Source organism: Thamnophis sirtalis, unplaced genomic scaffold (assembly GCF_051295495.1).
Source record: "Thamnophis sirtalis isolate CommonGarterSnake01/CBP01778 unplaced genomic scaffold, rThaSir2_p1.2 scaffold_10, whole genome shotgun sequence".
NCBI lineage: Eukaryota > Metazoa > Chordata > Lepidosauria > Squamata > Natricidae > Thamnophis > Thamnophis sirtalis.
In genome coordinates this window covers 23,190,130-23,207,935 of record NW_028261390.1, presented here as the reverse complement: position 1 = coordinate 23,207,935, position 17,806 = coordinate 23,190,130, and the positions used below count along the sequence as shown (strand labels likewise).

At 37.1% G+C, this 17,806-nt stretch overlaps 1 protein-coding gene across 1 annotated transcript in view; it reads right to left on the bottom strand.

Annotated features, from left to right (window-relative positions):
• ENPEP (glutamyl aminopeptidase) overlaps positions 1 to 17,806 on the bottom strand; it is a 61,286-nt gene that overhangs the window by 32,896 nt on the left and 10,584 nt on the right. Inside the window, exons 2-7 of the mRNA XM_087724214.1 lie at positions 16,458 to 16,599; positions 12,877 to 13,008; positions 8,069 to 8,189; positions 3,935 to 4,089; positions 2,198 to 2,311; positions 1,214 to 1,348 (exon numbers count right to left, since the gene is read on the bottom strand). Coding sequence (XP_087580340.1) covers positions 1,214 to 1,348; positions 2,198 to 2,311; positions 3,935 to 4,089; positions 8,069 to 8,189; positions 12,877 to 13,008; positions 16,458 to 16,599 — 799 coding nt within the window. The remainder of the gene's footprint in view (positions 1 to 1,213; positions 1,349 to 2,197; positions 2,312 to 3,934; positions 4,090 to 8,068; positions 8,190 to 12,876; positions 13,009 to 16,457; positions 16,600 to 17,806) is intronic.

The following is a 17,806-nucleotide window of genomic DNA, read 5'->3' as shown; positions in this document are numbered from 1 at the left end:
TAACACTCTAATTTGATATAAGACATCTTCCTCATTTATAAACAGATTGCAAGCAAACTTTGTTTTCCACAATTCAATCCAGACATGTGATTTCAGCCTTGGTCCAGCAAACATACTTGGTGATTCATGCCTGGTCATGAGTAAATCTTATATGATTTGGACCACAACAGTACCCCTGTGCAAGCAAAAGTGAAGGTTGTATCACATACATTTCATACCTGAGAATCCCATTATCAGTTGTAAATTTCAGACCATTCTTTCTTTTCTTTTCATACCTTGACTATGAAAGTCCTAAATACACATTCAAGAGGCTGACTATAAAAGTGAACATCCATTTAAATAGCCACTTTCCCTGAATTATAGAAGCCAGTAGTGATCGGAACACATGGCTATTGCAAAAAGGCAAGGCCATTTTCATCTAAGTATCATTCATTATCGATACAATGTAGAGCAGGAGTGTCAAACTCGCATTGTTACAGCATCGTTATGTGACATATCATGACTTTTTCCCCTTTGCTAAACCGGACGCATGGGTGTGGCCAGCGTGTGACACATCCGGGCCGCGAGTTTGACAGCCCTGCTATAGAGAGACCCAGAGAGTACACTATAAAAAAATATCAGCAGGTAGGAACAATATCCACAAGTCATTACCAGGACAAAGATAATGATTAATTTGCCTAACCTTTGCCATTTCCTGTGTGTCGTCACTTCATATAATTTATACTGACTTGGGCAGCTGTACTCTTGCAAACCACTAAGTGGTGAAAATTACAGTGTAGTGTATCACGGTTATCTAATTATCGACCCAAACACTCTCTATATAGTTACAATGGTGCTGAAAAAAGTGAGTTGCAATTCAAGTAAGTACTTGAATTTACAATTGTCACGGTATCCACATGGTCATGTGATCAAAATTTGGGCCTTGGCATCCAGAAATTTTGGTCCCAATTGGTTGGGTTGCAAGTTGTGGACTACTTGCTGTATTCTGTTCTCTGCTATTCAAGGAAACCAAGTTCTCTATCTTTCCTGCCTCTGAACTGTAACACCATAAAGTGCAGATATACTGTACACATATAACAGAAGTGTAAAATATACATATCCCACAACATTCATCTCATGTTTTTTTTCCCCAAGATCAAAAAAAAAAAAGCTCAAACACTAAATATGTTTATCTTCTTTTGTCCCAGTTATGTGGGGAAACTTAAGCTCTTACTTTGCTATAGGATATGCCATCAAACACAGAAGTTATTTCATCAGGAGAAGACACATTCACGGTAATAGGATGAGATGAAACCAAAGAATCATCCTTCAGCACTGGGAGTAGGTCATCAATTAAAATTTGGTCCAGCTGTGGAGAAAAAAAGAGTTGATGGGAAAAGTTATTATTCCCCAAAATGATTTACTTAATTAGCTAAAAGCAGGCTAATGCATGATAAACAATGAGCATAACTAAAATCATGCCACATGTCAATTTCACCTATCATGGGATAAAAGGAGTTTTGGATTGATAGCCAATTATCAGCATAGAGAGCAAAGAAATAGTCAAAAAGAGATAGTTAGTGTTGCTCACTTTCTTGATTCTCTAGAATTTTACCTAAAGATTATATAAATATATCTATCATATGTATCATCATTACATATTATAAAATAGCTAATATTTGGTCAAGATGTTTTCTACCATCAAGTTTGATAACTCAAGGAGGAAAATTTATAGATTGAAGCTTCTAAATCAGGGGCCATTTTAAGTCTTGTAGACTTCAACTCCCAGAATTCACCAGCTAGAAAGGCTGGCCAGGGAATTCTGGAAGTTGAAGTCCACAAGCCTTAACATTGCCAAAGTTGGATACCTCGGTTATAAATTTCATATGTCAGAGCTAAGTAACTTAATTAAAGCTATCCCACTAAAAATAAAAATACCTCAGTGAAGCTGAATTCCTGTTTTTTTTTAAAAAAACATTCACTTTATTTGGCAGCAATTCAACACTATTTTTCCCCAGGATGTTTCATTTAGCCTACAGCCCTGAGATCCTGAATATTTCTCAATCACTAACCAAACCTTATGTTGTCTTGCTTTTGAACTCAAATAACTCAAATAAGGTCAGCTAATAGCTATCGCCTGTTGAGCAGCCATACTTAATGTTTAGCAGGGGTTCCTTTGTTCATATTTTATAATTATACCAAGATGAGAAATTCTTACCATTTGCCAATTTGCTTCTGTAGCATTTACACCCATAAATTCAAAGAAACTGGCAAATCCTTCATTGAGCCATAAGTCATCCCACCAATCCATGGTCACAATATTTCCAAACCACTGTAATAAGTAAAAAAAATAAAAAATAAGCAAACAGCATTACAAAAGAAAATGAATTAGAAGAGAAATGTATCATTCATAAATGAGCTATTTACATATTGTGCAAGAGATTTTCTCATTTTGCTGGAAAATAACACAAAGGCAACACAAACCGCAGCTCAAAAAATCCAGTCCCCCCCCCCCCCACCAAGAGTTTCCGTTTTGCATTTAGATATATAATAACTGAGAACTGGACATTTTGGGTGGCAAAACTCTATCATTTGAAATGAAAATGTCCTCTTTCTCTTGTCAAATACTAATCTAAACTGTTGTAACTTGCCCATATGTTGAGCAGCTATAATTATGGTGCTTTATTATTGAAGCTTTATGTTTGCCTGATTCCAGCTAGTTTTGTTAAATATTGATTGCCTTTGCATAAATATTTATCATATGGGAATCAACATATTCGTCTTCCATCTTTGTGAACATCTTGTTTAAATAAATATAACTATAAGCAGCCCTAGGTTTTTTCGTTTCCATTTTCAATATATTTGCAGTATATATATTATATAGGTATTACAATCAAGGTTTACAATATTGGTTACATTAATCATAATTCTCTAATCTTACAATAATACAATAATACTTGTATATACAGGTATATATTGAAGATACATATTACCAAGTGAAACTTGACAGCTCTATTTATAATAATGGTTTATTTGAAAAAACACAGTCAGAACTCAAAGCAAGGGAACTACCGTACTCAAGATATCATCAGGTTGAACAGTTTGGGAAATGATTCCTTTTCAGTGATTTAATGACATCTCAATTCACTCTTTTGAAATGCATTTCCATTTAAAAATGATAATAAAACCCTTAGCTGAAATATCCTACTTTGAAAGCCTTTTGTCAAAAGGTGGATAGAAATATTTCAGTATTAAAAGAGACTGTAATTTTGAAAACACAATGTTTGTTACTGGATCATAAATGTTATCCTTTAAAAGTCTGATGAGATCTCTCAGAGCACATTTATCTGAAAATGGAATATGTTAAACATAAGAATTTACTTTAATTTTGATGCAATTTTAATGAGTGCTTGTATTGTAAATATTGTTGGGAAGCCATTGTCTTTCAACCAATCTTGATGAAGAAATTCTGCTGCTAAGTTGAGATTTTGAAATCAGTGTCATTTTTTCACACATTTTTCTTTTCCCTTCCTTTGTGAGAAGAGAGGCCAAGAGAAAAGAGTCCTTATAAATAGCACAACACTTACAATTTAGCATGATTTATATATGCTGAATAATACAGAGACTGAAGAATAGCTACAGCTTTATGCTATAGCAGCTGCCAACAGTAAACCCCATCTAAAAATAAAATATTGATAAAGGATGAGGTAAAACCTGTTTGTGAAATATGTATCCGAAACATCAAATTAACCTAATTATTTTATAACTCAGAAGGAAACAGATAAAATTCCTGTCAAAAATGATTTGTAGGTTAAGCACATTATAATTTCCTTAAATATAATAATGTACTTTAGTTTCATGTTGACAACAATATTCAGTAAATCTCCAGAGGCGCTTTGCATAGTGAGAGGGGTGGCATATACATTTAATAAATAAATAAATAAACAAACTATACCTGATGGACAAGTTCATGGGCAACCACAGCTGCCACTCTTTGCTTGTTTGAAGCAGCAGATTCTTGTGAATCGTAAAGGAGATTAGTTTCTCTGTAAGTGATCAGCCCCCAGTTTTCCATGGCCCCCGTGCCAAAATCTGGAATTGCTATTTTGTCTAAATGGAACAAGAGACATGTTTAGCATTCAAACTCTTTCATTTCCCTCTAGTGTCAAACTTGATCACATCACATGATGTATCATGACTTATCACAATGTTTTTTGCCTTTGCGGATGTGGGGTGGGTGTGGTCTGCATGTGACGCATCCGGCCCGTGGGCCGCCAGTTTGACAGGCCTGCTTCACAGCACATCTGCCTCTCAACAATTTGACAATGCCTGTTCTGTGCTTCCAATACAGAAACTCATAGTTGGGTATGACAGGATAATACCTATGAATTCCATTTTATCTTTCTACCAAGTGAACTTAGACACAACCCTCCATATCATTCAAGGAAACCTTTAGATTTAAGAGTGAAAACATAATTGAAAGATTGCAACTGATATATCAAGTATGGCGTCATGAATGTGTCCCCCAGTCTGTCCATTTTCTTAGCCACTGAATGAATTTTAAGTAGAATGGGTTCAACAGGAATAGAGAGAGCATGAGAAACTATCTTAAGAGGCAATAAAAGAAGATAATTATTGTAACAATTTATATATAATAATGATGAAAGCAGAAAGATTTTGAGTTTGTATTTTATATGTTCTCCTGTAATTTCTTGCACCATTTCCAAATTTTTGTCCAATATTTTTGTGTTTCTGGGCAGGTCCACCATATGGGATAAAAAAATCCCTTGTACTTTTTTACGCTTCCAGCAGGTTGGCTTCACATTTGGGTACATTTTAGCCAATCTTGTTGGTGGTAAATGCCAATGATAAAACATTTTGTACATATTTTCTTTAAGTGCTGCTGATCGTGTTAGTTTATAATTTGTGTTCCAAATTCTTTCACAATCCACTAGATCTATGCCAAAGTTTTTGGCCCACGCTATCATGCAACCTTTAACTTTTTCTTCTTCTAATGTTATTTCTAATAAATATTTGTAAATTTTTATTATGAATTTATTTTCTGGGCCAATTAAAATTTTATCTATTAGTTGTAATTCTGTGTATATTCCATATTCTTTTACATCTTTTTTGTATCTCGATTGGAGATATGGCCACCAATCTATATTTATATTTTGCTCCTTTAATTCTGGATTTGTTTTCAAATTCCCTTGGCTGTCTATCCCTTGGCTGTCTAAAATTTCACTATATCTAACCATTTTTGATAGATCTAGTGTATTGGGATGTGTCATGGCTTCCATAGTGGAAAGCCATGTCAGTATTTTCATGTAATGTTTTTCTCTAATTTTATTCCAGGATAAAATTAATATTAAAGGAATTAATATTGAAAATAATTATGCTAGAAATTCAAAAAGTACAGAGAATATTGGAAAGGGACTTGAGATTATAGAACAAAGAACAGAAATAATGGAGGGAAGAGTTGAGAATATTTACAAAACGATGATGAAATTTGAGGATATTCAAAAAATTGCAGAAAAACATGAACAAAATGATAAGAAAATTGTTGACATTGACAGCAAACTGAGAGTGGAGGGAAATGATACATGTGGAATATCGAAAGGAGAGATTGACGAACTGGAACTCTATCTCAGACTTCAAAACATGGAAGAAGAAAAGAGAGAAAATCTGGCAGAAACAATGAGAGTAATTTTGGCTGAAGCACCAGTGATAATCAAAGGCAAGCTGATGGAAGGAACAGATGGAGGGTTTTGAGTCTTTACAAGATATGCAATGAACAACAAGCTGCCAAGAGAAGTCGACATCAGACTTATTAAGAAAACAATTAGAATGCAGATTTTACAAATGGCAAGAGATATTGGACTGCACTTCTACTGGAAGGATACAGGATGATGAAATGAAATGTCACAATAAAAATTAAGCTAAACTTAGTTAAATTTTGAGTATTATGTATAAGACAAAGTAATAATAGTTATAGTCAAATAAATGATTAACAATGATAATAATGCATTTATATACACTAGATTGATAATATGAAATTTTATATAAACTGTAAGTGAGGACTATGGAGATGATGTTGAAAAGTTTTGTTATAAAAGATAAACAATTCTATATAGAACAGAATATAAAGATGTATTACCATTGGATGATTTCAGGATGATGTGATGAAATGCCAAAATATAAATTTACTTTAAATTTAGTATACTTCACATAAAAAGGATGTAAAAAGGATTAGAGAACAAGAAGATAAATTTTTTTTATAGGATATGGGATTTATTTTATCAGTGGTCAGATTAAAAAAAAATGAAATTGAAAATTACTAGAGAATGTTACCAACACTAAAATAATAGAATGATTTAGAATAGGATACAAAAATATTTTATTATTGGATATATTGAAGATGATGTAATGAATTATTATAACATAAATGAACCCATATTATCATTTAAAATGATAGTGATAGTCAAACAAATGAAGTACTATAATAGCAATAGCAATAGCAATAGCAATAGCAATAGCAATAGCAGTTAGACTTATATACCACTTCATAGGGCTTTCAGCCCTCTCTAAGCGGTTTACAGAGTCAGCATATCGCCCCCACAGTGTGGGTCCTCATTTTACCCACCTCGGAAGGATGGAAGGCTGAGTCAACCTTGAGCCGGTGAGATTTGAACCGCCGAACTGCAGATAGCAGTCAGCTGAAGTGGCATGCAGTACTGCACTCTACCCACTGCGCCACCTTGGCTCATAATAATAATGTATATAAATATATTTGATTGACAATATGTAACTTTATATAAAATTTAAGTGATGGCTATGGAAAGGATGCACAAAAACCTTGTAACGAATCGACACACTGTACGCAATAGAGGATGCTTTTTATGTTACATATCTTGTTTGTCTATGTTTGTTTAAAAAATAAAAACTTTAAATTTAAAAAAAAAGAACAATCCTTGGAGGAGGGCCTACAATATTGCCACCAGCTTAGAAGTCAATTTGTTTCTCAGATGGAAAAGCTTCATGCAAGAATTTTGGATTCAAAAATCCCCATATCTTCTTTCTTTATTTTTTTCAACATGGGTTTCTTGACTGATAGTAGTGGTGGGTTCCAGCAGAGACTACTGCCGGTTTGTTCAGGGACGCACGCATGCACAGTATAGCTAAAATTATTCTGCGCATGTGCAGAAGCAAAAAACAAGATGACGGCGCCTATGGCACCACCGGGAGAACCAGTTCAGGGGCGTTGCAGGCCTGGGTCGCTGCCAATTCTAGCGACCCAGGCTGCCAAGCTATTACCGGTTCAGCCGAACCAGTCTGAACCAGTACGAACCCACCACTGACTGGTAGCTAATATTAATTTCTACTTCCTTTATACTTATATCTATCACAGTTAACTCAGAATTTGATAACACTTATTTCATCCTCACAGTAACCATTTTATTTACTGAAAGTACTTCTAAAGTGTGCTTTATTGAGTGGTCACAAAATTATAAATAAAAATAGGTATATAAATGCATAAAATACTTGCTTAAAGTGGATTCTATCCAATTCAATTGAGATATGTTAATTTTTCTCAATTACTTGTTGGCACTACAATGTTAAATTATTTTCCAAAACATGGCAATGATATACAATATGTATGATCCACACCCAGAAAATACCCAAGTTAAGGCAGAAGAGTCAACAGCGATTGAATACACATTGCTTGGAAGCCAAATATGTAGTTTAATGTAATGTATATGGTTTGTGTATATGTTCTGTGGTCCTTTGAGCCTATTCTGAGATAAAGATTCTGTTTTAAAATTGTTTCCACTATTTGCACTTTGTTCAGCTTGACGTACTTTCCCCCTAGTTGAGAAATGAGATTAAAACTGCTTGAAAAGAGAAATCTGTTGCCAATCTGAGTAGATTATACTTGTTGCTGTGGGCCAATAATCATATGCCTATAAAACACAACTGTGAACAACAAAAAGCCAATTATTTCAACTTAATCTTAGATACAATTTTCAGAGAACATATAAACTGAAAACAAAATTTTAACATTCATTAAAAATGAAAAACAGAAATTTACCCAGTTTTGGAAGCGAATAGTTCATGCTGAAATAGTCTTCAAAGTAATCAAATACAACTTTGGTTACGTCTGCTGCATAGCTGGCTGTTTTTAGCTGGAGTGGTTGGGCATAAATGCGAAGCTGTAAAACAATATAGAAGATATTACCAGAGAAATTCCACTTTGATACTATATTTCTTCAGTTACTTCTTCTTCTAAAAGCTAACCTTCCTGATATCATTTGAAATGTGGTATTGCAGGCTACTTTTGCTGACTGCTGACAGTCAGTGGTTTAGCAGTTTGATTTCCCACTGGCTCAAGGTTGACTCAGTCTTCCATCTTTCTGAGGTCAGTAAAATGAGGACCCAGATTGTTGGGGGCAACATGCTGGCTCTGTAAACTGCTTAGAGAGTGCTATAAGGCACTATGAGTGTGCTGTAAAGCACTATGAAGCAATGTATAACTCTTAAGTGCTATTGCTATTAAGTGGAGTTACAGGTATTCTTTGAATTACAAATGGAATGGAACCTGCCCATTCTATTTGTAACTTGAGGATTCATTGGAGTGACGAACAGGCCGGGGGAAGCCCGTAGAAGGCTGAACAGAGCCTCAGAGGGCCGTATCCAGTGGTGGGATTCAGCCAGTTCTCACCACTTTGGGAGAACCGGTTAAGTTTCTGAGCAGTTCGGTGAACTGGTTGTTGCAAGAAATCATTAGGGCTGAGAACCTATTGTTAAATTATTTGACTCCAACCACTGGCTCTATCTAGCACCCTAGAGGCTCCACTTCGGCCTGCAACGAGCCAGAGGAGGCCTCTGAATGGCCAATCAGATCTTCTGAGTGGTGGATTAGCCACTCAGAAGCTCCATTTCGGACGGCAAAATGCCGGATGAATGTTGCAGACCCTTTGTAGTTGTTTGTAAGGGCGAACAACTGCCATGGTACTGCAAGATTTGTAGTTTCGGGTCTCATTCGGAAACACTAGGGGGCGCTGATCATGTAACTTTGAACCTTCGCTAAGGGAATGCTCATAACCCAGGGATTACTTGTATTAAGTTATGGATAAGTCATAATTTTTTTCAAACAATTTTATTAGTAAAATTGCATATTTTGACAGGTTTATTGATATTGTTAGTATCCTTGGTTAATAATGTCCTACACACAGACACACACACAGACACAAAACAATCCTTTCATAAAGGATTATCTCTGTGAATTATTTATTAACTTATGTTCTCAGCATCTTGAATTTAGTACAAGCATAAAATATATCAAGATAACCATATAGATAATATATCATTCCATGCAAAGTCCAAAATGTTTTGGATATTATGAAAGTTCTTTTTATGCTTTCAGGTACAATATAATTCTTTCTCCTTTTTTTGTTAATGTAATCTTCATTAACAGAAAAAAGCCAACATTTGGTAAGATACAATATCAAAGCACTGGAGCAATCTACTTGAATAGGATCCTGTTAAAATACAACTTTGGGTCTCTGTCTTATTTGATTTCAGAAATTGTGAATCTGAATTGAAAACATAGTATCAGGTAGCAAATGTTTGTTCATTATAGTCTTGAATAAAGAATCACAGGATTGTGAAGGTCATCTCATCTGATTCATTCTATATGTAAGTCTCTATTTTAATATTGAAAGAACTTCCAAAGCAGAGTCACATATTAAAGAGTTTCTCCCAGGGGTAAAATTCAACAGGTTCTGACAGGTTCTGGAGAACCGGTAGCAGAAATTTTGAGTAGTTCAGAGAACTGGCAAATACCACCTCTGGATGGCCCCAGAGGGGGGTGGGAATATAAATTTTGCAATATCCTTCCCCCAGGAGTGGGGGGCGGAACTTTGCCGTATCCTTCCCTTGCCACGCCCACCAAGCCATGTCCACAGAACCAGTAGTAAAAAAAAAATGAATTTCACCACTGGTTTATCCTATTATTTCATTGAAATTTCCAGCCAATTTTTCAACTGCCTCATGAAAAGGAAAAAGAGTATGGAAGAACTAGGTATGTCTAGACTAGCAAAGAGAAATATTAGGGATGACATGATATCCAATACTTGCGGGGCTGTCACAGAGAAGAGGGGGTTGACCAATTCTCCAACTACCTGAAAGCAGGAGAATTAGTAACAGGTGAAAGGTTATTAAAGAGAAATCCCGCCTAGTATTAGGGAGACATTTTCTGATGGTGAGAACAATTAATCAGTGGAATGGCTTGCCTCCAGAAGTTGTGGGTGCTTTTTTTAAAAGAAGAGATTGGACAGCCATTTGTCTGAAATGGCATAGGGTCTCCTGCTCCAAGGTCTCTTCCAACTCTCTTATTCTATAATTTTTCTATGACCATTATGCATCACTTATACACATATCTATTAGGAGATATCAAGGTCCAGATATAAGCAATACCATGAGGTCGTATGGAATCAAATTTGATTTGAAAGGGAAGTTATTATTTACCGTATTTTTTGGAGTATAAGATGCACCTTTTTCCCTCAAAAAAGAGCCTGAAAATCTGGGTGCATCTTATACACTGAATAAAGCATTTTTTGACTTCTGAAACGCCACTCCCTTCACCAAAATGGCCATGCAGAGCCTTTAGGAGGCTTTCAGAGTGTTCCCGGGGGCTGGGGAGCACAGAAATGAGCAAACAAATGGCCATTTTTTGCTCAATTCCCCCCCCCCCAGCCTCCAGGAGCACTCTAGAAGCCTCCTAAAGGCTATGTATGCCCTTTTTTTTGACAAAAAGGGCCCATTTTGTGAAAAATGGGCCCATTTTGTGAAAAATGGGCCATTTTTGGGAGGTCTGAAGAGTGCAAAAAATTTTTTTTAATTTGCCTCTTCAAAATCTTGGTGCATCTTATACTCTGAAAAATATGGTATTTTTTCATTCAGATGTTAGCCTATCATAGGCTTGACAAATTATGCTAGAAATAGCAAATAGTATGCTACCAATTCATACTAATTTGTGGTAGCCTACAACACAATAAATAAAACCAAAAGTAAAAAATATCCAATGTAAAAGTTCCTATCAGTCTATCAGTGTTTCTCAACCTTGGCAAGTTGATGGTGTGTGGACCTCAGCTCCCAGAATTCCCCAGCAGCTATTATGGCTGAATTACCTTCTCCTATTGGTATCTTATGATTTGTCACTTTGTTGTTTGTATCTTATTATTCATGATAATTTTGATTTACCACTTTGTTGTTTATATGTACACTAAGAGCTTATGCACTGGAGACAAACTCCTTTTGTGTCCAATCATACTTGGCTGATAAAGAATATTCTATATTCTATTCTAAAGAAAACCAACCAACCACAATATTAATAAGATAATAAAACATCAGTAACAATAACCTTATTATTGTAATCAAGCTTAATCTACATGGAGGCAAACAATAACTTCAAGACCCCATCAAAGAGTTCCACTGCAGTTCCTTTCTGGAAAGCTGCAGGAGTAAGTGCAATTAGGGAGAAGAATCACGTGAAGTGTTAATACCACTTTATAATGCCTTGGTAAGGCCACACTTGGAATACTGCATTCAGTTTTGTCACCACAATGTAGAAAAGATGTGGAGACTCTAGAAAGAGTGCAACGCAACAAAGAGGATTAGGAGACTGGAGACTAAAACATATGAAGAACGGTTGCAGGAACTGGGTATGTCTAGTTTAATAGAAAGAAGGGGAGACATGATAGCAGTGTTCCAATATCTCAGGGGTTGCCACAAAGAAGAGGGAGTCAAACTATTCTCCAAAGCACCTGAGGGTAGAACAAGAAGCAATGGGTGGAAACTAATCAAGGAGAGAAGCAACTTAGAACTGAGGAGAAATTTCCTGGCGGTTAGAACAATTAATCAGTGGAACAGCTTGCCTCCAGAAGTTGTGAATGCCCCAACACTGGAAGTCTTTAAGAAGATGTTGGATAGCCATTTGTCTGAAATGGTATAGGGTTTCCTGCATAGGAAGGGGGTTGGACTAGAAGACCTCCAAGTTCCCTTCCAACTCTGCTATTGTATTATTGTATTGTATTAAGCTGTGTTTCTCAAGATAGGGGTCATGAAAATATCTGGACCTCAGTCATACAAAACTTAAAATGAGGACTTGGAATGGTTCCCCTTGGAAAAGATGCAAAGCATTTAAAATAAATAGAGTAGAGCTCAATATTTGTGTGTATATTTATTGTCAATATAAGAATGGTTTGCCTTCGTCTAAAATATTTCTCAATTTTACAACCCAGCCTTGACTTTCTTATTGCTTTCTCCATCCAAATAAGCAGGGAAGAGTCTTTTACTGCTTAGTAAAAGTGGGGTATGGGGGTGAGGGTGTGGGGGTGCTGATCAGCAAAACTTGGCTAAATGCTGCCATCTGCTTCGTCAAACCACCACACATAGCTGGTAGGTTGTCGTGTAGTTTGGTGGTTCACCGAGGGGAGTGGCTTCTCAAGGCTGGTGGATGAGTATTAGGACATTCTGCACAATGTATTCTATTTAGCTGAGGTTTTATTTCACACTTACTCTGAATACATGGTTTCATTCAGATCTTAGATAAAAGTATAGTTTCAAGTATCTTCTCAGAATGTAGCATAATTGCATAATTAGAAGAAAGCCAAGCAGGCTTCAAAATTATAAACGTCTTTACTAAATCTTTAGAACGTGATATAAGAGAACTTTGTGAAATAGCACAATGGAGCAGAAAATGATATGGTCTCTTTTTGCAGACAGAGAAACCCAACCACGGGAAAATTACTTACGATATGACTTTTGGTAAAAGCTCTAGTTTGCTTTTCATTCATCCTTGAGAAAGATTGCAAAAATAACCAACGTAGAACTTACTGGAATTCCACGAGATGATTTTCTCTCTTCGTGTTTAAACTGGTGCACAGCCCAGGCCACCAAGTAAGTACTCATTTTCACAGATTTCCTGAATATTGTCTTTGTCCATTTGTCATCTATTGGAACTGTTTTCTGGGGAATAAAAATATGGAAAAAATAAGCGAAATGCTTACAGATGAAGCATTTCTGTAAAAAAAACAATTGCCTGTTATGATTCTTTTATGTACAGAATGAAATCCAGAAACTCAATATTTTTCATTGTTAATGTTCTTGGACTATATGAATTCATGCATCTAATTCAGTTTTCTGTAGCTCTTTGTTGTCATCTTGTTGTCCTCTGGATTTAAGGTGAGCCAAAATTATCTCTTCTTTGTTGCTGGAATATTGCTGAGCAGAATTTTCCTACTTGATTGCTCTTACTATCTTGCAATACATTTTTTCTTCTAAATATATTTTTATTAAGGAATTTAATTACAATAGTTGAAACCAATGCATGCTAAACTTTGAGAAAAAGAAAAAGAATGGAAGGTAAGAATAAAAAGTGCACAAAAAAAAGAAAAAAAAGAAAAAAATAAAGAAATGACTTACAATCTTCATCACAAGTACAAAGCAAATTTAATAACTCTTCACTCACTATACGGTTAAACAGATATCTCTTCATCATGTGTCTCATTTCTTATCTATAAGCACATCCACAAAACATAAAGTTTTCAATCATAGGGTCATAAATGATTCCCAGAACCGAGCAAGAGAGACAGAGAGACAGAGACAAAGAGAGAGAAAGACAGATAGACAGACAGACAGACAGAGGGAGAGAATCTTATTTTAACCTTGATCATTAACCCATCTGTATATCCTTTCCTTTACTATAAACAGTTTGCTTCAACAGATGGAAACTTTAATTCAATCAAATATTCATGTAGAATTTTACTTGTCTTTATTCTGCCACGTGGGTTTCGTCAAGGTTTTAACAACCTCTTTTGTAAATCCAGTAAAACCTTCAACCTCTTTCTTTTGCATATCCAGTAAAGTATCCTATCCAAAACATTCTCTTGGCTTATCATTTGAGGTTCCACTTCTCCCGTTCCTTCATTATGTCTATTAGGCATAGTCTATCCTCAAAAGCAGACTAACAGTATCAATATTATAATTACTAATTCCTGTTTTGATCCCCATTAATATTTCCAACATTATAACATTTTGCGTCATATTATAAGCTCTATCATCAACTAACATCACGAACAGGCTTGCATTTTTTTATCCTGCTTAAATCTTAAGTACTCTCTAGGATCTAGTTTCTGATGTCATCACTTATCTTGTGTTATGACTTGCAATAGCCAGGATAGCCAAAACAAAACTGTTTCCCACGGCAAGTTGTTTGTTTTTTAAAGTTAATTCTAAAATCTTATATGAAAAATAAATATTAAAAATATATTAACTCTTAATCCTCTTACAACGCTTTTAGATCAAAATCTCACTTAGCGTTTTGCTGTTTATTTCAAAATTTAAACTTAACTCTTTACAAGCTTTATGTCTTATCTTTCTTTTGTTCAGAATTGCAGATAAGCTCACCGGATGAAGACTTTTGAAACTTACCATTTCAAAGATCTCTAATCTTTGAGATGGTTAATAAGCAATTTCCAAAAGCGGTTAGGAAATGTCCACCTTACCAGAAATTTCATCAAGTCTTCAAAGTAACTTCATTTCAATTCCCCCCCCCCAAAAAAAGTTCTATTTGCAAACTTTTTTTCTAGAAATAGGTTATGGAACCCAACTACAATTACTTAAGGATGCCTGCTGATAAGCAGATCCCACTGAGCTCAAATGCCCTTATTTCCAGGTAAATACACTCAAGGCATTAAAGTCAGCCCCTATTATACTCTTTTGATGATATTGAATAGGAGTGTTTGTGTGTGAGAAAGAGGAAAAAATACTCTTCATCAGTTCACTATTCATAGAAGATTATACCAGAAATACCCCTTGTTACTTATTGATATTCAGAAGGGGAAATCTGGAAGTTATATAGCAAGTGTGAATTGGCCACAATGCAACACATAATCTGTACACATAAGCATAACTGAAACAATATAATTGAAACTACATATAATCACACACAGTTGTCTATTGGATCCTATCCTTTTACACTATGGCATTTCCAGACTTTGGGTTATTCAAAGAAAATTGTACTAATATGAAAAAGATATTGTGTCATTCTTTTTATGGATCAGAACTGTCTCCACCAGTGGGACAATTCTTCAAAAACGGTACACAGAGGGGCCAAATTTGGCTGTGGGAAAAGCCAAGAAAAGAAATATCAAGTTTGAAAGTGGCCATTGGATCCAAAATAGCTAGAGCAGCAATTCTCAAGCTGGCCACCTTTAAGATGTATGGACTTCAACACCCAGAATTCCCCAAGTTTGAGAAACATTGCACTAGGGAATCCAGAGAAAAAAAATGTTTTGGATAAAATTTCTTCCAAAATGTCTCTGGGAAAGGCAAGCGGGCAATGGTTCAGAATGCTGCCAACTCTTCCCCTCTAAAATACCCAGGTCTCATGAAGCATAGTAAAAATGTATAATATGCAGTCTACTTCTTATTGTTAAATGTATATACATAACAGAGGTGGGTTGCTACTGGTTCATGTTGGTTTGGGTGAATAGGTAGTGGAAATTGCGACTGGGTTGCCGAACCGGTAGAGACGGCTGGCTGGCCACACCCCTGAATCAGTTCCCCAGTCACCCATGCTGTTGCCGGCATGTGTTTTAGTCCTTTTTTAGCATTTTCCACATGTGCAGAACAATTTACAGGCAATTGTGCATGCACGCACAGCAAACTGGGAGTGACCCCAGCAGCAATCCACCCCTGATACATAAGTACAGAAATACAACAGAAGAAAAGCATAAATGCACTCACAGAGACACAGCACTTATGATTAGAACCACACACATACCCACACCCACACCCACATGCAAACAGCAGGTATGCACCAGTGGTGGGTTCCGGATCCCATTCCAATCGGTAGGGTTGGAACGGGCCAGGCAGCGTCCACATTGTCAAGTGCAGCGTGCACGTGCGCAGAAGTGCCAAAGATTTAAAAGACTGGTAAGGAGCTCAGGCGAGCGGGTGGGCCCTCCGGAGCACCGTACCGGAATGGTATCCAGTGCTCCGGACAGGCTCCGGTACACCCGTACCGGGGCATACTGCCTGCAACCCACCACTGATATGCACATAGTCTGATTAGTTCCTTGGGAAAAGTGCATACATACACATATATGTGCCAGATTGGGCAAGGGTATGCTAACTCATTGATCCAAGTTGCAGGATATATTAACAGGCAGACAGGAGATGGATGGGTGGGTGGGTGGGTGGGTGGGTAGGTAGGTAGGTAGGTAGGTAGGTAGGTAGGTAGGTAGGTAGATAGATAGATAGATAGATAGATAGATAGATAGATAGATAGATAGATAGATGATAGATAGATAGATAGATAGATGATAGATAGATAGATAGATAGATAGATAGATAGATAGATAGATAGATAGATAGATAGATAGATAGAAACAAGAAACAGTCTATATACATACCTCCACTGGCATATTTGATAGGGCTTCATAGTCACGTTCATGAGTAATAGATATTGTATATGTTGCTTTTTTGTTAGGTTCATCAAAGCAAGGAAATGATTTTCGTGCATCAGTTGGCTCATGATCTGTTGCTGCTATGTATCTTTGGAAAAGAATGAAAATGATTGTATTAAATCATTACTCGTGGATATTTGGAATAATTTACTAGAAGAATGGGGACAATAGCAATAGCAATAGCAGTTAGACTTATATACTGCTTCATAGGGCTTTCAGCCCTCTCTAAGCGGTTTACAAGCGGTTTGCTTGTGGCTGTCCCCCTGAGTAACGAACTGCGGCGGCTTGGTTCGGCGACTGCGGCGCGGGAGAGAAGATGGCGACGCCGCGCTGATAACCTCAGCGTTTGCAACTTCTCGGCTCTCCCCCCCTCCCTGCTGGTCGTGACAGGCTTGGAATGGTGTGGAGAGCTGGGGGGCTCAATTAATTAATTCTTACCATCTTCTTACCATCTTTCTAACATCGTGAAGGCGACGCCGCGCTGATAACTTCAGCGCTCTGCAACTTTTCGGCGCTCCCCCCCCTCCCTGCTGGTCGGGACAGACTTGGATTGGTACGGAGAGCTTGGGGGGCTCAATTAGCTATTTTACCATCTTACCATCTTGAAGGCGAAGATTAACTTGCTAAAGACCATTGGGAGTTGTGGCTGGGGTGGTTGGGGTGATTGCCTGCGTTTACCATCTCGTAGCCCCCCCCCCTCGGACATCCCCCTCCCGTTTTATCTGGCTGACTTTGCTGCCAGCTGCCTGTCCACTCCTAGGGTCCCTGGGCCGTTTGCTTGTTTGGCTAGGGGACTGAACGGAGGACGGAAGACGGAGCCCTGAATAGGACATTTCGATCTGAGGAGGAAGAAAGTCCGGACGCCCCTCCCTCCCCCCAGCCTTGTCCCATTTACCATCGCAGCTGCCTTAAGATTATTCCTTTGTTACTGTTGATTAGGAATATTGGGAACAACAGATGATGGCAGCAGTAGGGACAAGGTTTGGGTATCAAGAAAACCATCGCTTTCCCCCCTTTTGCCTTTGCCTTTGCCTTGAGCAGCTGGGGCCAGCTTTAGATCTTGGCCCACCAGACTATGGACATTATATAACCCTAGGAAAGAGACTTTCTCCTATGTGGTCCGCTGATTCTCTCTGGGACTTTAAGGGGAATAAGACTGAACAATTCTTGCTTATAAACATCAGGCATTTTTGCCTCCCCTTTATTACACACGACTGCCTTGTATACTATCGAACTTTGACCTTCCGGTTGTGGACTTTTCTTTGGGGCATAGCAGAAGGAGAAGAGTGGAGCCC